Source organism: Dendrobates tinctorius, unplaced genomic scaffold (genome assembly GCF_039654945.1).
Source record: "Dendrobates tinctorius isolate UK_male_01 unplaced genomic scaffold, ASM3965494v1 ptg000051l, whole genome shotgun sequence".
Classification (NCBI taxonomy): domain Eukaryota; kingdom Metazoa; phylum Chordata; class Amphibia; order Anura; family Dendrobatidae; genus Dendrobates; species Dendrobates tinctorius.
Window position 1 is genome coordinate 10,460,687 of NW_027361719.1, and position 26,506 is coordinate 10,487,192.

The following is a 26,506-nucleotide window of genomic DNA, read 5'->3' on the forward strand; positions in this document are numbered from 1 at the left end:
TGTGAATGAGCAAGGTAGGTGGAAATTCCCCGCACTTCCGCAGCGAGCTGCTCCACACGATCAGACAATTGCTTTATCTCCATTGAGAGAAAAAAAAAATTCCCCCTACGGCCTCAGAGATATAGAGGAAAAAATATACACACTTTTTTTTTTTACAATTCTTTCCTGCTATTGAGTACCCTAGGATCTGCGGTATGGCGGGTGATTCTGTTATGAATGAGTCACCGTAGAAGGAAAAAACAGAAATACTAGCTAAGTCCAGAAAACCAGAGAAGTTGGCAGCTATCGGATTGCAGACCCCTGAACCTAACAACAACAACTAGCAGTAGCCATGGGGGGTTCCTACGGTGCCCTAGACCCCTCGATCACAGCCGGAGAACTACATAACCTAAAGACAGAAAGGGAAATCTAAACTGCCCCAGAGCAGACCCCAGAGCAATAGGCAGCCCCCAACATATAATGACGGTGAAGCAAGATGAAAAAACACTCACACAGATAGAAAGATAGGCTGAGCAAATGATGGGGCCCAAGCTAACTAAATAGGACAGGATAGAAAAGCTGCTGTCTGCAATCCGCCAAAACCCTCTCAAAACAAGAGCCAACAGACTGATAGGGAAAAAAGCCCTGAAGACGCTAGGTTTCAAAAAGACTATATCAGTACTCAGGTATTTTCTGAAGACAGAGCAAAAAGGAATTCAGCTCACCCCAGTAGGGAATGGCAAAAATCCAGAAAAACAAGGCAAAACAAAACCAAAACACAAATGCAAAAAGCAGAGCAGAAAACTTAGCTTTTGAGGAGCAGGAATCAGACTGGTCTCCTAGAATCCCTCAGAGAAGTCACCCGCAAGGCAGAAGGGCGTCGGCTGCCTTATATCCAGTCAGCAATTCCAGTCACCCAGTCATCATCATTCTGCTCAGCTGTTTGGTAATCAGCCTCACTACCTTCCTTCACCAGAAGAGGGAGTTCATCAGACCTCAATGGTGAAGGGGAAAATAAACTCACAACATCAGACCCCTTGTGAGACCATATGCTGTTGCGCTTGGCCCTGGGTTGGCCCCAGACCTCATGTGGCTGGAGTGTGTCAGCAGTTCCTGCAAGATGAAGGCATTGAAGCTATGGACTGGCCCGCCCATTCCCCAGACCTGAATCCGATTGAGCACATCTGGGACATGTCTCGCTCCATCCACCAACATCACATTGCACCACAGACTGTCCAGGAGTTGGTGGATGCTTTAGTCCAGGTCTGGGAGGAGATCCCTCAGGAGACCATCCGCCGCCTTATCAGGAGCATGCCCAGGCATTGTACTGTAGGGAGGTCATACAGGCACGTGGAGGCCACACACAATACTGAGCATCTTTTTCTTGTCTTGAGGCATTTCCACTGAAATTGGATCAGCCTGCAATTTGATTTTCCACTTTGATTTTGAGTATCATTCCAAATCTAGACCTCCATGGGATATTCATTTTGATTTACATTGATAATTGTTATGTTTCATTGTTCTGAACACATTCCACTTTGCAATGAATAAAGATTTGCAACTGGAATAGTTGATTCAGAGATATTTAGGATGTGGTATTTTAGTGGTACTTTGTTTTTTTGAGCAGTGTATCTTCCCTGTTCTTTATAGGTGGGGAATGAACATGAAATATTTGTAGATAATAGGGGAATGAACGCATATCCCATATAAACAGGTGTATATTATATTTATGCCCCCTTGCAAGAAGCTAGATAGTGAAATGGTGCTGTCGGGGTGGGAGCGCACATCATCCAGAGGGTCATGCACATGCCACTTTGTAAGTATTGATTTATCTACCTCATGCATATTTGCACTATGATTTACTCAGGCATTTGTACTAGTCACTTTCAGACATCCCCTTTTGCACAATTTTTGTGATTTATAGTATGACGCTTTAATGATCCACGTTATTTCAACTGCACTGTGCACTTTATTTTTATATGGTGGATTTTTTGTTAAATTGAATCATTGTCTATATACACACAAACATGTTGTTCATTTTTTGTCCCAAAGTGACTCCTAGATTTATTTGGTTTTTTTTTCTACTTTTTTTGATACTTTTTTCACTTTTCAACTAGATTTGTTATTGAAGTTGTGCATTCTGTATGCTCCTTTCTGTTCTATTGCTTGGATTTTAATCATACAAATAATTTTTTATTTTATTTATAATAATAAAGATTTAAGTTTAAATCGCAATATATCATCATTCCTCATCTCATCACTTGAGGATATGCGTAATTATATCTCATATCAGACTCTTTTGCCCTTATAACGTTTCATGAGACTGTTAATTAATCTACCCATTTAAATGTAGGTTATCAGCCCAGGAGAGGAAGCTCATCAGGTTTGGTCCCAGCAAAGAGAATCGCCTTATAGCACCTGCTGGATACACATGAACTGGGCAATTTATGCGCTAAGTATACTCGTTTTTTTCCTACTTTCTAGAGCAGTAATGCAATTCAGATTTCATATATTTCATGTTTACATGCTATAGCGCTACAGATTGCTACTTTATTTCTTAAAATTCTGGATAGGATATTCAAGATGCCAACAATTCCGCGCTGCTCCAAAATCAGGCAAGGGAATCACAGAGTTCAGAGCTATAAAACTACGCGTTTCGTGGACGTCCTGGCCATTTCCTCAGGTACATATTCAATATACATTTTAATTGATTTTTATACTACTAATATCAATGGTGCTTTAGGTATTCAAGTTTTTTTTAGCTTCAAGGGTCAATTAATAGTATAGTTCAGAGGTTTATACCCCAAGGTCCTTTCATGATGTTTCCAAGGATGGTAGATTCTAATCCTGGTCTGCAATTAAGATAAGAGAATATTACAAAAAAAGGTTTTTCAATCCTAGCAGACTTTTTATTTCCTTTCCTTTTAATTTTATTTGCAGAAAAATGTTATATTTTAATGTCATATATATTTTTTTATGCTAACACATTGCATTTTTAATCACAGCTATGCAACAAATTTATGTTTGTATTTTAAATATAACTGCAGCGTTCAGGGTGTCAGGTGTGTTTGACGCCCATTTTTTCTATGTCCAGCCCACCCTATACACTGTGTTCCAAATTATTATGCAAAAAGAGTTTAGGAGTGATAAGGTTAGAATTTTTTTGTTTGTCATTTAAACTCACTGATGGTGATGTGTGTCAGGGCTCTTTATATCACTGAAAGCAATTGCAGATACCTGTGCAAATTAGTTTGGCAGGTGTGTCCAAATAAAGGCAAGACTACTTAAGAAGGCTGTTCCACATTATTAAGCAGCCTACATATTTTGCCAAAATGGGAAAGAAAAAGGATGTGTCGGCTGCTGAGAAGCAACAAATTGTGGAGTATTTAGGTCAAGGCATGACTACAATCAACATTGCCAAGACACTTCATCGTGATCATCGCCCAATCAAGAAGTATGTAGCTGATTCCCAGCACACACGTGTGCGTGCTGATAAGGAAAAATTGAGGACTCTTTCCAACAGGCAATTGCATCAGGTTAAAAGAGCAGCTGTAAAAATGCCTTGTCATAGCAGCAGACAAGTTTTTGAAGCTGCTGGTGCCTCCAACATCCCCGAACAACAAGATGCAGGGTCCTTCAGAGGTTTGCAGCTGTGCGTAAGCCATCCTGTCGACCACCTCTATCCACTGCACACAAGCAGAAACGGCTCCAGTGGGCCAAACGAGACATGAAGACTGACTTCCAAACTGTTTTGTTCACCGATGAGTGCCGTGTAATGCTCGATGGCCCAGATGGATGGAGTGGAGGATGGCTGGTTGATGGACACCCCATGGAAACACGGCTAAGGCGCCAACAAGGAGGAGGTGGAGTAATGCTTTGGGCTGGAATCATGGGGAGAGAGATTGTCGGCCCCTTTAGGATCCCTGAAGGGGTAAAGATGAACTCCATAATCTATGTGGAGTTTCTAAAACAGCACTTCCTGCCATGGTTCAAGAGGAAGAACCGTGCTTTCCGCAGCAAGATCATTTACATGCATGATAATTACCGTCTCATGCTGCAAATAACACATCTGCATGTCTGGCTGCTATGGGCATAAAAGAAGACAAACTTATGGTGTGGCCACCATCTTCCCCTGACCTCAACCCCATTGAGAACCTCTGGAGCATCATAAAAAGGAGTGTCTATGATGGCGGGAGGCAGTTCATATCTAAGCAACAGCCCTGGGAGGGTATTCTGTCCACATGCAAAACAATTGAAGCACAAACCATCCAAAAACTGACAAATTCAATGGACGAGAGAGTTCAGAAGCTTCTTTCCAACAACGGGTCCTATGTGCAAATGTAACATCTCGTAGAATAAAGTTTTGACTTGAAAACTATTTGATTTCATTTTGTAATAAGCTGATAATGCTTATAATTTCACAATTGACCATTTTTTTGTTCAAAATAAAAGTAAAAAGGTTGAAAACTCTGCTGTGCATAATAATTTGGAACATGCATTTTGAGTGTTTCTTATTTTTAAAAATATACTGTTTTCATAGGCAGTTTGTTCAAAAACATTGCAATTATACTAGAATATTAGATGACTGGAAAATAACAATGACTGCAATTCATATAGGTAATTTAGAGAAAATATGAGGAAATATTTTTTGCATAATAATTTGGAACACAGTGTATATGTATTTAATACCATGTGGTTAGTATTAGCTATATACCTGAGGAAGTAGCCAGGACGTCCACAAAACACGTAGTTTTATAGCCCTGAATAAAGTATGCAACTCTTCTGAACTCTGTGATTCCCTTGCGTGATTTTGTAGGAGCGCGGAATTGTCGGCATCTTGAATATCCTATCCAGAATTTCTTGAAGATCCTTCGCGGGCCCGGTGCCATCTGCAGCTCTCCTATCATACTTCCTATATGTGTTGTGCATACTCACAACGTGTAAAAGTGAGAATTTTACCTTACAGTAAACTAATTGTTAATTTGGTGACTGCGCTATTGCGCCCCTCTCTTTACCGTTTCTACTTTCTTAGTTACATATGGAGATGGCTACTCTTAGTAAGCACCTGTACACACCTGTTTTCTGTTTGGAAGTGATGGTTAGTCTTTTGTTAATTGTCCAATAAAATCACTTTTTTAATCATTTGTTGTGTCACTGCAGTCTGAGAGCTTTTTTTTGTATCAGCTTTATACAGTGCCTACAAGTAGTATTCAACCCCCTGCAGATTTAGCAGGTTTGATAAGATGCAAATAAGTTAGAGCCTTCAAACTTCACACAAGAACAGGATTTATTAACAGATGCATAAATCTTACAAACCAAAAAGTTATGTTGCTCAGTTAAATTTTAATACATTTTAAACATACAAGTGTGGGTCAATTATTATTCAACCCAGTGGCGGATTAAGTGGACTATGGGCCCGGGGCTGTTCATAAAACCTGGGCCCCTGTACCCCCCTTCCCACCTGAGCGCTGCGGTCCCCGTGCGGGAATTGACAGCCGTACGGACCGCAGCACTTTGCTGCGGGTCCATACGGAAAACCCGCCACCATTCCACCACGTGTGGACATGGCCTAAAAAGACGTTGCACATAAGCTGTAGGCCTACGGCCAATACACACAAAATCGCCCAACGTGATCATGGCCATAGGGGATCCACTTTAATGTCCCCACTTTAATTTGAAGTCCCCTTACTTCATCCATTGCAGTCCCCTATCACCCACTCACTTCATCTGCAGTGCCGCTTCATCATTTGCAGCCCCTTATCCCCCTTCCATTTCATCATGTGCAGTCCCCTTCCCCCCCAACTTCATGTGCAGCCCCACTCCCCCATCATCATGTGCAGTTCATTTTACCCCCACATCATGTGCAGTCCCCCTTACCCCCACTTCATGTGCAGTGCCCCTTACCCCCAATTCATCATGTGCAGTCCCCCTTACCCCCAATTCATCATGTGCAGTCCCCCTTACCCCCAATTCATCATGTGCAGTCCCCCTTACCCCCAATTCATCATGTGCAGTCCCACTTACCCCTTAATTCATCATGTGCAGTCCCACTTACCCCTTAATTCATCATGTGCAGTCCCCCTTATCCCCCACTTCATCATGTTCAGCCCCACTCACCCCCCCTTCATCATATGCAGCCCCACTCACCCCCCTTCATCATGTGCAGCCCCACTCACCGCCCTTCATCATGTGAAGCCCCCACTCATCCCCCTTCATCCTGTGAAGCCCCCACTCATCCCCCCTTCATCCTGTACAACCCCAGTCACCCCTTCATCCTGTACAACCCCAGTCACCCCCCTTCATCCTGTACAACCCCACTCAACCCCCTTCATCCTGTGTAGCCCCACTCACCCCCCTTCATCATATACAGCCCCCATTCACCCCCCCTTCATTGTGTACAGCCCCCACTCACCCCCTCCCCCATTTAATTCATTTTATAAATAAAAAAAATAAATAAAGTTCCCCATACTTACCTCACAGCCGGCTCGCTCCCCAGCAGCGCCTCTGCTTTCAGCATCCTCCGGGACATGTCGGCGCGTGCACGATGACGTTATCGCGCACGCCCGACATCTGACCCGGAAGTACAGCCGGAGGGAGCCGGAGCTGAGCAGCCGTCAAGGTGACGGCCGTGCACAGCTCCTGGCCCCGGCCTCATAGAATGTGATGCGGGCGGCTGTCTGCTGCCGGCGGCGTCACAGCACAGGGCACGGCCGGCACTGTACAGGTGCTGGGGGAGCGGCCCGGGGGGCATTTGCCTCTCTGACACCCGGCCCAGCCCGCCCCTGCCCCTGGGCCCCCAAAAAACCTTGGGCCCGGAGCGACCGCCCCATCCGCCCCTATTAAGATCCGCCACTGATTCAACCCCTAGGTTTAATATTTTGTGGAATAACCCTTGTTTGCAATTACAGCTAATAATCGTCTTTTATAAGACCTGATCAGGCCGGCACAGGTCTCTAGAGTTATCTTGGCCCACTCCTCCATGCAGATCTTCTCCAAGTTACCTAGGTTCTTTGGGTGTCTCATGTGGACTTTAATCTTGAGCTCCTTCCACAAGTTTTCAATTGGGTTAAGGTCAGGAGACTGACTAGGCCACTCCAACACCTTGATTTTTTGCCTCTTGAACCAGGCCTTGGTTTTCTTGGCTGTGTGCTTTGGGTCGTTGTCTTGTTGAAAGATGAAATGACGACCCATCTTAAGATCCTTGATGGAGGAGCGGAGGTTCTTGGCCAAAATCTCCAGGTAGGCCGTGCTATCCATCTTCCCATGGATGCGGACCAGATGGCCAGGCCCCTTGGCTGAGAAACAGACCCACAGCATGATGCTGCCACCACCATGCTTGACTGTAGGGATGGTATTCTTGGGGTCGTATGCAGTGCCATCCAGTCTCCAAACGTCACGTGTGTGGTTGGCACCAAAGATCTCGATCTTGGTCTCATCAGACCAGAGAACCTTGAACCAGTCTGTCTCAGAGTCCTCCAAGTGATCATGAGCAAACTGTAGACGAGCCTTGACATGACGCTTTGAAAGTAAAGGTACCTTACGGGCTCGTCTGGAACAGAGACCATTGCGGTGGAGTACATTACTTATGGTATTGACTGAAACCAATGTCCCCACTGCCATGAGATCTTCCCGGAGCTCCTTCCTTGTTGTTCTTGGGTTAGCCTTGACTCTTCGGACAAGCCTGGCCTCGGCACGAGAGGAAACTTTCAAAGGCTGTCCAGGCCGTGGAAGGCTAACAGTAGTTCCATAAGCCTTCCACTTCCGGATGATGCTCCCAACAGTGGAGACAGGTAGGCCCAACTCCTTGGAAAGGGTTTTGTACCCCTTGCCAGCCTTGTGACCCTCCACGATCTTGTCTCTGATGGCCTTGGAATGCTCCTTTGTCTTTCCCATGTTGACCATGTATGAGTGCTGTTCACAAGTTTGGGGAGGGTCTTAAATAGTCAGAAAAGGCTGGAAAAAGAGATAATTAATCCAAACATGTGAAGCTCATTGTTCTTTGTGCCTGAAATACTTCTTAATACTTTAGGGGAACCAAACAGAATTCTGGTGGTTTGAGGGGTTGAATAATAAATGACCATCTGAATAAAGTTTTCACAATTTAAAAAAAAATTAAACAAAGAAATAACATTCTTTTTTGCTGCAGTGCATTTCACACTTCCAGGCTGATCTACAGTCCAAATGTCACAATGCCAAGTTAATTCCGAATGTGTAAACCTGCTAAATCTGCAGGGGGTTGAATACTACTTGTAGGCACTGTAAGAGCTTCGTTTTTGTGGGATGAGATGGTTTTGTCATTGCTACTATTTTGGAGTACATGATGTTTTTCGAACGCATTTCATTCAAATTTTTGGGAGTCAGCATTGCATATTTAATTTAACAGAGGAGCATTGCATGGCCTATAAGTCTCCTTACACTGGCATGTCACTCAATAAGGAGAGATATTACCACTTGGCCTATAAGTCTCCTTACACTGGCATGTCACTCAATAAGGAGAGATATTACCACTTAGACCCCAGTGAGAGGCCTCTCATACAGCCAAATCTGATCTCATGCCTTGCACTGATGGGGCAACACCCTGACACATGTGTCTGTAAATTAGCTGATCCCGGACTTCTCCTTTATGTTTGATTGTCTGAAAGTGGGGACAGTGACGCCAATGCTGATTGGGCGCCGGCGTCACGTATCACAATACCGCATGAGAGCCCTGGGGAGAGCGACTGTCAACACCGCGGGAAATGCACTAGCATGGGAGGCGAGAATAAGCTTTATTATTTTATTGGGGCCTGCCCAGGGGTATCGAATCAGCAATCGAGAAATAACATAAAACATAACTTTTAATAATAAATGTAAAAGCTACCAAAGATAGTAGTGCAAGTAAATCACTAAATCAAAAACCACAAAAAATAAAGGAGGTAACTGTATGAGTCTCTATGACAGATTAGTACCAATATATACATGTGGCTATTCCAAGTCCAAAATTTTTGAGAGATTGGACCAGAAAAATACTTGGACTAAACCAGTGCAAAAAAGGCCAAGTAAAAAATGAACAGTTTCCTTATCAGAGGAACTAAAGAGGCCTCTACCCTGTAAAGGTTATCAAGGAATATGCCTATTCATGTATATAATAAGGACATAATAATAAACCCATCAACAAAGAAATGTGAAAAGGAAAGATCTCACCACATGAAGATGGAGGATGTCCAGGATCAGATGTCCCATCAGAGTCATATCAGGTCAGGAAAAAAGGGGGTTCACCCTATACAAGCCCTGTTTGAACTATAACTGACACCCATGACTCCCACCCTAACAAGGGCAGTCCACATCTAATCCCTATAAACAATAGCCCTACAAAATCCCTGTGCATCCCGACGCGTTTCGTCATTAAATGACTCTTCAGGGGACATATTAGCACAAACTGGGCATCATGACAGAGTATACAGGCTGCCTCCTAAGATGAAAATGGAGTGAGGCAGACTAATGAGGAGGGCACTTAAATAAACTGCCAATCAAATAGAACACATCCACCTGAGATGACTTGGAACGCACGCCGTCCACCATTGGTCCCTGTGGGACGCAGGCACATGATGAGTGTATCAATGGAAAACGCCCACCCTCCAAACCATGCAATAGTGTGTAAACGCCGGCGTATCCCGCGGCAAAGGCCGCCCTGTTTCCGGTTGCGTCATACCGCCCAAAAGCAAAATGGCCGCCGCACTTCCGGTCATGCGCACTCATCGGTGCCAGCAGAAAAAATGGCCGCCACACTTCCGGTCATGCGCACTCATGTTAAAGCAGCGCCAACAGAACGGAAGTAAAGCATGCGACAAAGGTCGCAATGCTGCTAGAAGGCAATATCGTCATGCGCACTTAAAACAGTCCATAAGCCAATATTACAAGCGAATAGACAGATCATACATCTCCAAAAGGCCTCAATCATAAAATGATTACCAAAAATATTAATCCAATCAGAGGCCTGAAGAGAGCATTACCAGAATCAAAGTAAAGCAAGATGGAAAATGACAAAAATTCAAACTCAGAATAAAAGGTAGCGTAAACATATAAAAAAGAGGTATGACAAGGAGTTGTCCAAGAATCTGGTTTGGCTTTTATTCTAAGTCAAATAGTAAGGCTAGTTAAAGGGTCAATATTCACGTCTAAGATAACTACTTCCAATAGCACGTCTGAGCACATCTATTCAGAATGTGGCCTGGAGTCTGCAAGTCACATACTTGTGGTCACCCGACAACCCGCTCCTGCCGCTGGCTTCGGAGAATCCAGAGTGCAATGTGCGTGCAGTAAAGATTCACATAGCGTGACCGCAGACTTTAATCCAACCCCGGACAACCCCTAAAGAGCGACCAGAATGGTGACTGGTCTGCAAACCCTGTCTTATGAGGAAAGGTTGCAGGATTTGGGAATGTTTAGCTTGCAGAAGAGAAGACTGAGAGGAGACTTAATAGCTGTCTACAAATATCTCAAGGGCTGTCACATTGTAGAAGGATCAACTTTATTCTCATTTGCACCAGGAAAGACTAGAAGCAATGGGATGAAACTGAATCGGAGGAGACACAGATTAGATATTAGAACAAACTTTTTGACAGTTAGAGTGATCAGTGAGTGGAACAGGCTTCCATGAGAAGTGGTGAGTTCTCCTTGAAGACTTCCATTGAAACAGAGGCTGGACAGACATGTGACTGGGATGATTTAGCGAATCCTGCTTTGAGCAGGGGGTTGGACCAGATGGCCCAGGAGGTCCCTTCCAACTCTACCATTCTATGATTCTATAATGACATCCATCATTAATATTAATGTGTAGTACCCCAGCAATGAAGTAGGGTGAGTAAACTTCTTAACAAGTCTAGTGATTTCTCATTTTCATAAATGGAAACATTTCCATTCTACAATAATTACAGATGAGTAAATAAATTGCAGAACCTTGATCCAGCGGCAAGGTCAGTATTCTGTAACTGCTGGACGGGAGCCAAGCGAAATTCTTCCTACCTGCCAGCATCTGCAGCTCCTTTTTAGATTAGCCAAGGTGGTGCAAACTCATATGGGCGTCCTGCTGCCCTCCTGTAATGATTAAGTTACACCAGGCCAGTTTATCAAAAGAGAACTTGGGGATTCTGGCAGGTAGGAGACAGTTTGCTTTGTTTGTGTACAAATCCCAGTGATTACTGACTCTGTCGCTGGATGGGGTCCTGTGAATCAATTTGCTCACTTCTAACCATAATATATCTAAACGTTTGCAAGTTTCTCTTGATTGCCACCTTGTGGATTAAGTTGGTATTGCAGATTTTTTTTTACTTCATCTGTGCTAATGGGACTATACTTAACATTTCACGGTCTGTGTATAAACTGCAGTTTCCAGATCCGCCATATGCATATACACTGTTAGTTCTGGGGAGATCTGTGACTGATCCAGAAATCATGCTACACAAATAGACCATTAAATGGAGAGGGGGGGGGGGACTGAAGGCTGCCTAATGGTTCTGATGCAGTTGTAATACAGTTCTTTATTGCTAGATATTACAGCATTCTGTATTACAAAGTACTGTTTGAATCACTGCTGAAATCGTGTATATGTTGACTGTCAAAAACAGTTTTTAACAGTTAGTGTAAAGATGTAATTAGATAAAATCAGGATAAACGGTTCTTTGTATCCTATGCATGTCCCATAAAACCTAAGATAGAAACAAAATGAATATATATCCTGCTATAAGTAAGTAAAAAGCAATAGTGCAGATAAATAACATCGGGTACTTAGTAAACACATTGTTTTGGTAAGAAAGCGAAAAAGCCATTCCACCAAATCCAAGGTGTACCCAGTCGGGAAGGTCCTAACCACTAGTATTAAAATTTTACCATGTATCAAAAATGACCGCAATGTGAATGAGGGCCAAGCAGGACCGGAGCCTGACTATGGACCACAAGCAATGGGAAGCTATGCAAACATAGTGCTCATCTCAAAGAAGGGGAGGCCACATCCTTACCTGCACTGCATAATTAAAACCTGCTATACTCCAGAGCTGCATTCAAAATTCTGTTGAATTCATAGCTGAAATCGACCAGCACTCCTATTCAGAGTGTAGAATGCAAATCATCAGACAAAGCTCTGTCCCGTCAATGTAGAGACCTTGTTATACTGTGAGTGCATTGATGAAGCAGGACAGCCCTGACACAGACTATGAGGGGCAAATAAATTTGAGGATATATTGACTTGCTGTTTGCCATTTTTTATTTAAATCATTCTGAAAGACAAATCTGCTTTTTACAAAAAAAAAAAAAAACCCCTAATCTGTTCCTTATTCATTTTGTGAACACGATCAGTGTTTGTGCCAGGAAAGCTCCCAGCACATACATTTTGGGTATCATAGGCCCTTCTGCTCATTGTGTATTCCAAAAGAGTGTCTTTACTGCAGACACTGGTTTGGTATGTGTCTGTATACCTTTCTTTTTACGGTAGAATAGCATAATCTACTGCACTTTATATACTGTACATATGGGTCGCCTTCCCAGGGCTGCGGGGTACTCGGTACCGGGCGCGATGAGCTTCAATGGGAGATGTCACGGCAGCTGGGACCCGGCCAGTGGCCCTGGGCGCCCATTGTAAAAGGGGGGTAATGTTCAGTGTGCTTATGATGATTAGAGTTTATGAACGAATGAGTCGTGACGCCACCTGTGGTGTTCGGCAATGAAGATGTTGAGCCGACGCTGCAGACAGATCCTCTGGGACAGATGGTGTGGTGCAGCAATGATGTTATAGCTCTCCACAGGCAGGGCTCTATTCCCAGGGCAGTGAGATAAAGTGACACGTAGATGGTGTAGTCTCGGGCGCAGGGGATGTAGCAGTGCTGGGCAGGTTGACGCAGGAATAAGTGGAGGACACCAGGGCATGTAGTTCCAAAGCTTTACTCACAGTCTGTTGTGGCATAAGAGCCTGCATCCGTGCCGTGTCCTCCGGGTCAGGAGCTCAGCCAACTTCCAGGCAAGATGAAGTGCTTCTTTCCAACACTCTGCCAACATATGTGCCTTTTCTGAACGTCTCCCTCTTAGCGCCTTTAGTGAAGTATTCACATTACTGAGTTACACTGGAGTTCCTCCTGTCAGATGTTCCTATGAACTCTACTTGTACGGCAGACAGCTGTAGCCTGCTTCGGGGACTCCTTACTACCTAGTCCCGGCTCACTATCGTTGCTGTTGTGCCCCCAAGTCTGGTGTGGGAATAAAGCGGTGACAACTTCTATTCCTCCGGTGTCTGCTGCAGGACCATTAGTATCCATACAACCTCGGGGACCGGACCTTGGCCTTGCGCTTAGAACTTGGGAAGGGTACTCCTCTAACCCTGATCCTTGGTTCACTTCTTCTCCTCACGTTCCGTACTAATTCTTTCCTTCTTATGGAGAGTCAGGCTTTCCATTAATGTTCCTTTCCTGTGCCAGCGGACCCAGGTCACTGAGGTCGGCTGCAGCACTTCCTTCACCCATCCCAGTCAGGGGATCTCCTTTCACAGACTGACCTTGTCAGGCTCCTGTGACTAACAACTGACTAAATACTATCCTCTTCCCGCTCTTTTAGTGCAAACTAAACTCCACCCGCCTCCCAGCACGCTTCGTGTTCCAAGCAGGGAGCCACCAAAGGGTGCTTTGCTACACTACTATGTTGTGTGGGATGCATGTGTTGGAGTGTGGTCAGGTGTCTCCACCTTACCTGATTGGTGGGGTACCACACCTCAGGAGGAGGTGCAGTACCTCTGTGGTGACTGAACCCTCAGGGGTGCCACACATATAGATGTAGGGTTCTAGCAGGTTTGCAGGATGCAGTGACGAGACACGAGACTGAGTGTGGTTTGTGGAAATAACTTTTATAAACTGTAGCTGCTGGGGCTATATTGAGCAACCAAAAAAAGTATTAACAGCAACCAATCCACGCAGGGACTCAACAAACCTAACAACACTTTCTTATGGGTAATGCGACTAATCCGGTTGGCTCGGGTGCTATAGGCCACGTATGACCAAACTGGGGGGTCCTTATCTCTTATAATAAACTTATCCTTCCAGGGGTCTGTCAGGATCACAGGCGTGGCCGCGTAGAGGTCGCTAATGCGGCTGCCTTGACGCCTCGATATTCCGGGATGGAGCTGGGTGCAACAGGCCCTGACGAAACGATGACGGTGGGGCACAACAGGCCCGGAAGAAACGATGACGGTGGGGCGCAACAGGCCCGGAAGAAACGATGACGGTGGGGCGCAACAGGCCCTGAAGAAACGATGACGGTGGGGCGCAACAGGCCCTGAAGAAACGATGACGGTGGGGCGCATCAGGCCCTGAAGAAACGATGACGGTGGGGCGCATCAGGCCCTGAAGAAACGATGACGGTGGGGCGCATCAGGCCCTGAAGAAACGATGACGGTGGGGCACAACAGGCCCTGAAGAAGCTGTGACGGTGGGGCGCAACAGGCCCTGAAGAAACTGTGCCGATGGGCGCAACAGGCGTCTCCTTGCGGCTCTCGTCTCACCGCGGGGTTATGACGCAGTCTCAAAATATAACCGTTCACCAACTCTGCTCAGGGTCCCTGAGCAAACCGGACGGGGGCCTCTACTACCGCCTGTAGCGAGGTGGCGCCCCCTGGGGCCGGTGATGACAGGGCCACTGCTGTGGGAGAAGGCAGGGGGGCAGTGTCCTGACCGCTGTAAAGGAATGGTCTGTCGTCGCTGCGGTCGCCTGAGGTAGCCGCCTTGTCATAACAGGGTGGGAAGCAGCGGGAGTCGCTGTATGGGACCGTATGCGGGGAGCGGCCGCTGGTGCAAGTCTCTCACGTGTCACTAGTCGGTGAGTCCGCAGCTTTCGTTTCACAGGCCCCTGTCGGTCTCTCCACAACACACCATCTGCTCCCTCGGTCCTCTCTGTCTCACACGGCTTCCTGTCTGTTGTCCTGCTCTCTGTCAACTGCCACTTCAGCGTGCCCCCTGCTCCTTTTAACCTTGCCCCGCCCCCTGTTTCCCTGACAACTTCAGTCAAGTCTTTCCTTTTACTGTCTTCCCAGTATCGTTCCCTCAGGAACCCTGATGGCGGTCCCCTGGGTACCTGTCCTTTCACTGTCTGGGAGTCCTCCTCCCCACACTGATACAGTAAAAAGTGTACTTTTTTTTAGTTAAAGGTGTTGTCCACTACCTGACAACCCATTTTCAATTTCCTAATGTGCCTAGTAAAATAAAAAGCAGATTTACCTCCCATTTTCCTCTGCTTTGTTAGCACCACGCCAGAGTCTTGCTCTGACAGGCAGGGTCTCCGGCATGTCACTTCACTCACCCAAGCTGCGGTCGGTTCTTATCTTCCCCATGCTCTGCATGTTCCGAGCAGAGCTTCCTGCCATCTTAGAATACACGCGCGCCCTCCCGCCCTTTTAAAGGGCCAGTGTTTGCACTTGCTATTTACTCCCCAACCAATGGCCGAGAGGCATTGTGTATATATTGCTTTCTCCCCACAGGGGTGCCTGATCAACCTTCCTGTTTTGCAGTCTATGTTGTGTAAATTTGCAAACCAGTCCCTGCTGTCCTCTGGTGCCGATCCTGTCTGCTGCCCTCTGGTGCAGATCCTGCCTGCTGCACTCTGATGCAGACTCTACTGCACTCTGATACAAACTCTACCTGCAGCTCCATCCAGTCCACACTCTGGTGCCAGCTGCTGCACGTCCGTTGGTCTGTCCTGGAGTGTCACCTGGCGTTCATGGGGAGCCAAGTCTAACCTCACCATCAGAGGCTCTAGTGAACAGTCATGTACTCGCTTAAACACACCCCTCCAGGCTCTCCACGGTCCGTGGCACAGTGGTTCCAGAAACCACATGCGTGACAGTTTGCTCAGGCAATGGACCCCGCTGGACCCCGGATCCTGCCTGTTTGGACCATGTACAAAGAGCTCTGCCGATAGAAAGATGCGCAGGTGGAGCTGTCCAATCAATTGCAGTCTCTGACTACCAAGTTGGAGGCCTTAAACATCTCTCCAGACTTCCCACATGTTGACGCAGCTGTGTCTTCTCCGGAGACTACTCGGACTGTCTGCTTAGTTCGAGATTCAGGCCCCCGTCTCGCAGCTCCATCATGCTTTGACAGCAATCTGAAGCATTTTGAACGGCTTCCTCACCACTTCCCGTTGAACTGAGCAAGGGTGGCATTCCTTATGTCGCACCTGGGAGGCGAGGCCCTGGCATGGTTGAACCCATTATGGGACAGAGAGGATCTGATCATCTCCAATTTGCCTACATTCTTGGAGGCTTTTCGCAAAGTATTTGATGAACCCGGGCGAACCACTTCTTCAGCTTCCTCTCTTCTCTTGGCTCCATCTTTTCAAAGGTTGCTTGTTCTCTCGCCCTCTCCTGTCGAGGTCTCACCTGAACCCATGCAGGTCGACTGCTTTGCCCTAGCCAGTCAGCGACAGAGGGATCGCCGCGCTAAAGGCCAGTGCCTGTATTGTGGAGATGGGTCACTTCATTCGAGCCTGTCCGGTGAAGCCGGAGAAGCTCCAGCATCAAGGGTCGGTAGGAGAGGCCTCCCTAGATGGAAAAGACATCTCTCTACCCCTGACGCTTACTATGGCAGTGACAACAGGTGAATCTCAGTTTATTCAGTCTGTGTATTTGGATTCCTGGTCAGCAGGGAATTTTATCCTCCAGGCTGTAGTGGATCGGTTCTAAATCCAAGTTTCTCTGCTCTAAAACCCTCTGGCAATAACATCCGTTGATGGGAGAACTCTTCGGGAGACGGTTGTCTGGCTACTGAGCTGCTTGAGGTCTGTATTGGGATGCTTCATACTGAGAGGATAGTCTTCTATGTTCTTTCCCACATGTCTCACGCCTTTCTCTTAGGCCTATATGTTAAAGAGAAAGACGGATCACTCTGACCCGGTATATATTATCAGAGTCTCAACCAGATCACAGTGAAAAATAAATACTTTATCCCACTGGTCCTTGAGTTGTTTGACCAATTGAGAGGTGCCAGGATCTTCACAAAATTGGATTTAAGAGGCGCCAACAATTTAATCCGCATTCTCAGGGTAGACGAATGGAAGATGACTTTCACCACCAGGGACGGATATTATGAATACCGAGGGATGCCCTTCGGTCTCAGTAATGCATCGGCAGTTTTTCAACAGTTCGTCAATGATATCTTCCGGACCTGCTTTATTCCTGTGTTGTGTATCTGGACGATATTTTGATATTTTCCCCAGATCTGGTCTCCCACAGACAAGCAGTTTGGCAAGCTCTTCAGTGTCTTAGGGAGAATCGATTCTACACCAAGTATGAGAAGTACGTTTTTGAGCAGTTCATCCTTCCCTTCTTGGGTTACATTATCTCAGATACTGGACTCAGTATGGATCCTGAGAAGGTCTCTTCCATCCTTAAATGGCCGCTGCCCGTTGGAGTCAAAGAAATACAGAGATTCCTTGGCTTTGCTAACTATTATAGACAATTCATTCCTCACTTCTCCACTCAAACCGCTCCCATCTCTGCTATGACACGAAAAGGAGCCCATCCAAACAACTGGTCCTCAGAGGCTGAGGAAGCCTTCCTCTCTCTTAAAAGATCCTTCTCCAATGCTCCCATTCTGTATCGTCAAGATTTGAACAAACAGTTCTTCCTAGAGGTGAACGCTTCCTCGTTAGGGGCTGGAGTTGTGTTCACTCAGAAATCTTCAGGTCGCCGCGTGTCCTGCGGTTTCTTCTCTAAGGCCTTCTCTGCTCCAGAGCGTAACTACTCCATTGGTGGCCGTGAGTTACTCGCCATTAAGATGGCATTGGAGGAGTGGCGATAGCTGCTGGAGGGTGCAGTCTATCCAGTGGTCATCTACACAGACCATAAGAACCTGGCGTACCTCCAGTCCGCCCAGAGACTTATCCACACCAAGTCAGGTGGTTTTTGTTTTTTGCCCGCTTTAACTTTTTATTGCATTTCAGGTCCGGTGGCAAGAATGTCAGAGATGAAGCCCTCTCTTGCTCATTTCTGTCCGGGGACCAAGAGGAGGATCCTCAATTTATCATCAAACCATCCAAGATGGTTACTGTCGCTCCAGTCAGCCTGTTGCGAATTCCCCCAGGAAAAACCCTTGTGGCTGAATCAGAGAAGGAGCGAGTTTTGTCATGGGGCCACTCGTCAAAGTGGCTGGTCACGCGACACAAATGAAGACACTACAATTAATCTCTCGCTACTACTGGTAGCCATACATAAGAAGGGAGCTCTATGTTTATGTGGTAGCCTTTCCGATTTGTGCCAGCAATAAAGTCCTCAGACCTCTTCCTATCGGTTCTCTCCTGCCGTTACCCATGCCACCTGGTCCATGGCAACACATAGCAATGGATTTCATTATAGATTTGCCAGTATCTGAGGGTTGCTTGGTCATCTGGGTAGTCGTGGATCGCTTTCCCAAAATGGAGCATTTTACCTCATTGTCTCCTCTTCTGTCCGCTCCTGAACTGGCTGACCACTTCATTAAACATATTTTCCGCCGGCAGAGATTTCCTCAAACGCAAAAGGAAGAGCAGCATTCAATCCGAGTGAAAAAAGTAAAAAAAAAAAATATTCTGCCATCATCATATACAATGTTTCGGCCATATTGTGGCCTTTTTCAATATGGCCGAAACATTGTATATGATGATGGCAGAATAAATTTTGGTTAATTTTTGGTTACTTTTTTCACCCAGATTGGATGCTGCTCTTCCTTTTGTGTTTATGGGTGTTTTTGTTCATTTGGATTCCTGAACTTGGAGCATGCATCCTTGATATCCTTGCTGTGCTGTCGGCTGTCTTTTTGTAGTTTGCAGGGATTTCCTCGTCATATTGTGTCCGATCGAGGTTCACAGTTCACTTCCAGATTCTGGCAAGCTCTCTGTAAACATCTGGATATCATCTTGGATTTCTCCTCGGTCTATCACTCTGTCCATTGGGCAAGTGGAGCATGTCAACCAAGTCCTGGGAAGCTACCTGAGACACTTTGTCAATGCCCACCACAAAGATTGGGTGAAATGACTTCCCTAGGCTGAGTTCTCGTACAACAGTCACGTTGGTGAAGCCTTGGGAGAGTCTCCTTTCTACATTGTCTTCGGTCGGCAACTCGAGGTTTCCTTCCCGGTAACGGTTCCTTCTAATGTCCCTGTGGCAGATGTCCTTTCTAAGGATTTTGTAAATTTGTGGGAGGACACCAAAGCCACTTTAGTAGCATCCTCCACCCGTATGAAGGGACATGCCGACAATAGGCACCAGGATCCTCCGTGCTTCTGCCCCGGCGACAAGGTATGGCTCTCATCCAGGTACGTCCAGCTGAATGCTCCCTCTTTCAAGTTGGGTCCTCGTTTTATCGGTCCTTTTGAAGTGCTGAAGCGGATCAACGAGGTCTCCTATAAAATTAAGTTGCCTTGTTCATTATGGATTCCGAATTCTTTCCATATATCTCTTCTGAAGCTGTTCATCCTGAGTCCCATCATCAAGGATCCCAGTACCACACCCATGCCAACTGCCTTGGATGATGTTTTTGAAGTGGATCTGCCCGCAGCGTCGGCCTAACATCACACTTGCCGAGCACCACAGGTGGCATCACGAACTATCCATATAAACTATATTACAAACATCACCGCCATTGATATCGGGCGCCCAGGGCCACGGACCGGGTCACCGCTGCTGTGACACATTCCCCCTGACACCGGCCCGGTACCGAGTATCCCGCTGCCCTGGGTGAGAGGGTGACCCAGTACCATGAGAATGTGTGTTGATTACAGAAAAATTAACAGCATTACGCATAAGGATGCCTACCCATTACCCAGAATTGAAGAGTCATTAGCTGCACTTAAAACTGCTATCTATTTTTCCACCTTAGATCTCACAAGTGGGTATTGGCAGGTTCCCGTGGCAGAGGCAGACAAGGAGAAAACAGCATTTACTACACCAATGGGTCTCTGCGAGTTCAACTACATGCCGTTCGGGCTCTGCACCGCCCCAGGGACATTTCAACGGCTAATGGAGTGCTGTCTTGGACACAAGAACTTCGAGACAGTTCTGTTGTACCTTGATGATGTCATTGTTTTCTCCAAGACTTATGAAGATCATTTGGAGCACCTGGCTGAGGTGTTTGAAGCCCTGTCCAACTTTGGCCTAAAAGTGAAGCATCCAAATGCCACCTCCTGAATCCCAAGGTACAGTACCTCGGTCATGTAGTGAGTGCAGAAGGTAACATAGTAACATAGTAACATAGTAATTAAGGTTGAAGGGAGACTTGAAGTCCATCTAGTTCAACCCATATCCTATCCTAACTTGCCCTAACATGTTGATCCAGAGGAAGGCAAAAAAACCCCATGTGGCAACAGTAAGCTTCACATTGGGGAAAAAAATTCCTTCCCGACTCCACATACGGCAATCAGACTAGCTCCCTGGATCAACGCAATATTAAGGAGACTAGTGTATATACCCTGTAATATTCTACTTTTCAAGAAAGGCATCCAGTCCCTTCTTAAATTTTAGTAGTGAATCACTCATTACAACATCATATGGCAGAGAGTTCCATAGTCTCACTGCTCTTACAGTAAAGAATCCGAGCCTGTGAGTATGCTTAAACCTTCTTTCCTCCAGACTTAGAGGATGCCCCCTTGTCCCCGTCACAGGTCTAAGAGTAAAAAGATCATTAGAAAGGTCTTTGTATTGTCCCCACATATATTTATACATTGTAATAAGATCACCCCTAAGCCTTCGATTCTCCAAACTAAATAACTCCAAGTGTAATAACCTGTCTTGGTATTGCAGACCCCCTAGTTCCCTAATAACCTTGGTCGCTCTTCTCTGCACCCGCTCCAGTTCAGCTATGTCTTTCTTATACACCGGAGACCAGAACTGTACACAGTATTCTAAGTGTGGTCGCACTAGTGCCTTATATAGAGGTAAAATTATGTTCTCCTCATGAGCATCTATGCCTCTTTTAATGCATCCCATTATTTTATTTGCCTTTGCAGCAGCTGCTTGACTCTGGCCACTAAATGTGAGTTTGTTGTCCACCCATACACCCAGGTCTTTTTCAGTGACTGTTTTGCCCAGTGTTTTACAATTAAGCACATAATTATACAACTTGTTCGTTCTACCCAAGTGCATGACCTTACATTTATCCCCATTAAAGCTCATTTGCCATTTATCAGCCCAAGCTTCTAGTTTACATAAATCCTCCTGTAATATAAAATTGTCCTCCTCTGTATTAATTACCCTGCAGAGTTTAGTGTCATCTGCAAATATTGAAATTCTACTCTCTATGCCCCCTACAAGGTCATTAATAAATATGTTAAAAAGAAGCGGGCCCAAAACTGACCCCTGTGGTACCCCACTGCTAACCGTGACCCAGTCTGAGTGTGCTCCATTAATAACCACCCTTTGTTTCCTATCCCTGAGCCAGCTCTTAACCCACCTACACATATTTTCCCCTATCCCCATTGTTCTCATTTTATGTATCAACCTTTTGTGTGGCACCGTATCAAAAGCTTTTGAAAAGTCCATGTACACCACGTCCACTGCATTCCCTTGGTCCAGTCCGGAACTTACCTCTTCATAAAAGCTTATCAGATTAGTCTGACAGGAACGGTCTCTTGTAAACCCATGTTGATATTGGGTCATAAGGTTATTCTTCTCCAGATACTCCAGTATAGTATCTCTTAGAAAACCCTCCAGGATTTTACCCACAGTTGAGGTTAAACTTACTGGCCTATAATTTCCAAGTTCAGTTTTTGTCCCCTTTTTGAATATTGGCACCACATTTGCTATACGCCAGTCCTGTGGTACAGACCCTGTTATTATGGAATCTTTAAAGATTAAAAATAATGGTCTATCTATGACTGTGCTTAATTCCTGCAGTACTCGGGGGTGTATCCCATCCGGGCCCGGGGATTTGTCAATTTTAGTGATTTGTAGACGCCGCCGTACTTCCTGCTGGGTTAAGCAGGTGACATTTAATGGAGAATTTTTATCCCTGATCATGTTATCCGTCATGGGATTTTCTTGTGTAAATACTGTTGAAAAAAAGTCATTTAGCATATTGGCTTTTTCCTCATCCTCATCCACCATTTCACCCAGACTATTTTTAAGGGGACCAACACTATCATTTTTTAGCTTCTTACTATTTATGTAGTTAAAGAATATTTTGGGATTATTTTTACTTTCTCTGGCAATGAGTCTCTCTGTCTCAATCTTTGCTGTCTTGATTTGTTTTTTACAGAATTTATTTAATCTTCTGTATTTATTTAATGCCTCATCACTACCTACTTGCTTTAATTCTCTAAATGCTTTATTTTTATCTCTTATTGCGCCCCTTACAGCTCTATTTAGCCATAGTGGTTTCCTCCTATTTCTCGCATGTTTATTCCCATACGGTATATATTGTGCACAGGTCCTATTCAGGATGCTAATAAACGTCTCCCATTTTCTTTGTGTATTTTTATGTCTCAGGATATCGTCCCAGTTAATTGCACCAAGATCATCTCTCATCCGTTGGAAATTTGCCTTCCTGAAGTTTAGTGTCCTTGTAACCCCTCTACTACACATCTTTTTAAAGGATACATGAAAACTTATTAATTTGTGATCACTATTACCCAAGTGACCCTCAACCCTTACATTTGATATGCGGTCTGGCCTGTTGGTTAATATTAGGTCTAGCAGTGCCCCCCCTCTTGTTGGGTCCTGAACCAGTTGTGAAAGGTAATGGTCTCTCATAGTAGTCAAAAACCTATTACCTTTGCTGGAACTGCAGGTTTCGGTTCCCCAATGTATTTCAGGGTAGTTGAAGTCCCCCATAATAATGACTTCTCCTTGAGTCGCTGCTTCATCTATTTGCTTTATGAGGATATTCTCTGTAGCTTCCATTATTTTTGGAGATTTATAACAAACCCCTATCAGTAATTTATTATTTTTCCCCCCTCCCCTTATCTCTACCCACAGGGACTCTACATTTTCATTAGATTCATATATATTATCACGAAGGATGGGTTTTAAGGATGATTTTACATATAAACACACGCCCCCCCCTCGCTTATTTGTACGGTCATTTCTGAACAGACTATAGCCCTGTAAATTAACAGCCCAGTCATGGCTCTCGTCCAGTCATGTCTCAGATATCCCCACCATGTCATAATTATGTTCCAACAACATTAACTCCAATTCCTCCATTTTGTTGGCGAGACTTCTGGCATTAGTATACATGCACTTTATGTATCCCTCTGTACCTCTATTCTTTCTTAAATTATTAACTGTTCTAACCCCACCCCCCATGCCACCCCCACCCCCAATGTCATTATTTGTGCCCAGGTCTCTATCTGCACTGTCTTCCCCTCCTATAAAAGGAATACCCTCCCCCCCTGTCCCTAGTTTAAACACTCCTCCAACCTTCTAGCCATTTTCTCCCCCAGCACAGCTGCACCCTCCCCATTGAGGTGCAGCCCGTCCCTAGCGTAGAACCTGTAGCCAACTGAGAAGTCGGCCCAGTTCTGCAGGAACCCAAACCCCTCCTTCCTACACCAATTCCTGAGCCACTTATTAACCTCCCTAATCTCCCGTTGCCTCTCTGGCGTGGCACGTGGTACAGGAAGTATTTCCGAAAATACCACCTTGGAGGTCCTTGCTTTAAGCTTACAGCCTAATTCCCTGAAATCATCTTTAAGGACCTTCCACCTACCTCTAACTTTGTCATTTGTGCCAATGTGCACCATGACCGCTGGATCCTCTCCAGCCCCTCCCAGTAATCTGTCAACCCGATCAGCAATGTGTTGGACTCGAGCGCCAGGTAGGCAGCACACTGTTCGACGATCCCTGTCTTTGTGACAGATTGCCCTATCTGTTCCCCTAATAATTGAGTCTCCCACTACCAGAACCTGTCTGGCCTGCCCTGCTCTCCTATTTCCCCCCTTACTGGAGCAGACACTCCTCCGGCTTTCAGAGGACATGCCTTGCTGCAGCAGTGCTACTCCTGCACCGACACTCCCCTCATCTGCCAACTTAGCAAACTTATTGGGGTGTGCCAGATCAGGACTAGCCTCCCTGGTGCTCTTCCCTCTACCCCGCCTTCTAACTGTCACCCAGCTAGCTGCTTCATTGTCCTGCAGCTCCAACCTAGCATCCCCCCCCTCATCTATCCCATTGAGCGTCTGCTCAGTGAGCAGAAGACTCCTTTCCATATTGTCTATGGATCTCAGTGTTGCCAGCTGCACATTTAGATCCAGTATCTGGGCTTCCAAATGCACAACGTGCTCACATCTTGCACAGCAGTATGCACCCTCGACCGGCTGTTCAAGGATTTCATACATGCGGCAAGACATGCACTGGATGGCATTGGCAATAGTGGAGCACATCCTAATGGGGATTGCACCAGACAATAAGATAAGCAAAAATAAATAAAAAAAAAAAAAAAAGTATTAATATAACAGCAATTCAGTAAGACCTCCCTTGGAAACTCCCTGAATCTAAAGTCACTGAATTTCAAGTCACACACTTACCACAGTTCGCACTTACGCTCAGGTCACAATCAGCTCGTTCACACTCGCTCAGGAAGAAGATTTAAAAGAGTGGCACCGGTTCCTGACAAAGTCACTGTCATCCGGGACTGGCAGAAGCACAGCAACCTCCATGAGGTATGTCAATTTCTCGGGTTGGTAGGCTACTATCGAAGGTTCATCAAAGGCTTTACTGAGATAGCCACACCAATGCAAAATCTTCTTGTGGGCCAGCCCAAGAAAACCAGGAAAAAGAGTCCTACATTTGAATGGAATGAGGAACTGGAGAGGTCCTTCACTCAACTGAAAATGTCTCTCACAGGAGATGAAGTTCTGGCCTACCCAGATTATGACCAACCATTTGTTCTGTATAGTGATGCCAGCAACGTGGGACTGGGAGAAGTCCTTTCACAGGTACAGAATGGCAAAGAAAGAGTGATCTCCTACGCCAGCAGGAAGCTTCGTCCCACTGAAAGGAACCTTGACAACTACAGTTCCTTCAAACTGGAGTTCCTCGCCATAGTCTGGGCTTTGACTGAACCATTCAAGCATTACCTAGCTTCAGCCACATTTACCATCTTCACGGACAACAACCCGCTGACTCACTTGGAAACTGTAAAACTAGGTGCACTGGAGCAGCAATGGATGGCCCGGCTGTCTAACTATGAATTTACCATCAAGTACAGAGCAGGGCACAAGAATGCCAATGCTGATGCGCTGTCCAGGATGCCCAATCTGCCAGATGGGGGAGAAGACCCTGAGGCACTCAAAGAAACAGAGTTACCTGCCTTCCACAGGCCAATTGCTGCCCAATGTGCCCAAGGAGTGAGAAACAGATGATCTATCGTGAAAGAGGCCACACTAAATCCATTGCCTCATCATGACTGGGCAGAAACGCAGGACAGCGACCCCGCAGTCCGCCTGGTAAAGTAGCTACTGTCACAAGCTGACTCACGCCCAGGTCCAGATGCTCCTGAAGAAATCCAGCAGTTGTGGAAGGAAAGAGGCAGGCTGTTCATCTATGAGGGAAAGCTGTGTCGGAGGAGTATCAATGCCCGCACTCATGAGCTGGTCTGGCAGGTGGTAGTCCCAAAGAGGGAGGCATCGATGGTCTTGGAAGCATACCACAATGGAGCAGGACACTTTGGATGGAAGAAGTTGGAGGCCTTGCTCCGAGAGAGATTCTACTGGGCTGGTATGAGGAAGGCCATTGAAAATTGGTGCCAGGAGTGTGGACAATGCAACCCGCACAGGAAGGATCGTAACAGCCAGCGATCTCCTTTGCAGCCAATAATAACTAAACAGCCACTCAAGTTGGTAGCCCTGGACCATGTGAAGCTGGTCCCAAGCCTTTCAGGTTATGTTTATGCTCTTACCATCGTTGACCACTACTCGAGATTCCGGGTATTCGTGCCTGTCAAGGATCAAACAGCCTGGACAGCAGCCAGAGCATTCCAACAGCACTTTTGTCGACCACACGGATATCCCGAGCGAGTGCTTACAAATCAAGGTCCAGCCTTTGAGGCAGAAGTGTTCCAGGAATTCTGTAACTTGTATGGTTGCAAGAAGATCAGGACAACACCGCACCATCCACAGACCAATGGCATGTGTGAAAAGATGAATCAGGTGGTGATCGATCTACTGAAGACCTTGCCTTTGGAAGAGAGGAATTTGTGGCCAGAGAAGTTACCAGATCTGGTAGACCTCTACAATCACATTCCTGTGAATTCCACCAACTGCACACCAGCCTACCTAATGAGAGCGAGGCCTGGCAAGTTGCCTATTGATTTGGATATGGGAGTCCTGACACCTGAGGTGACATCACCAGATGCTGACTGGGACACAGAGAGGCAGCAGCAATACCGAAGAGTACAAGAGTGCATGGAAAAGAGTCTAGCACAGGCAAGACATAAGCAGGAAAAGAACTACAATCAACATGCACCTGCAGTTCCCTTGTCACCAGGAGAACAAGTCTTAACCCCTTCACCCCCAAGGGTGGTTTGCACGTTCATGACCGGGC

General features: G+C 45.9%; 1 protein-coding gene across 2 annotated transcripts in view; it reads left to right on the forward strand.

Annotated features, from left to right (window-relative positions):
• Positions 1–26,506, forward strand: part of LOC141091288 (uridylate-specific endoribonuclease D-like) — a 184,411-nt gene that overhangs the window by 66,518 nt on the left and 91,387 nt on the right. Inside the window, exon 1 of one of the 2 annotated variants that reach the window (XM_073576775.1) lies at positions 18,711–20,163. The exons of the other annotated variant lie outside the window; for it this stretch is intronic. Within the exon in view, the coding sequence (XP_073432876.1) occupies positions 20,142–20,163 (22 nt within the window). The 5' untranslated portion in view covers positions 18,711–20,141. Of the gene's footprint in view, positions 1–18,710; positions 20,164–26,506 lie in introns of those variants that run through there. 2 annotated transcript variants of the gene reach the window in all.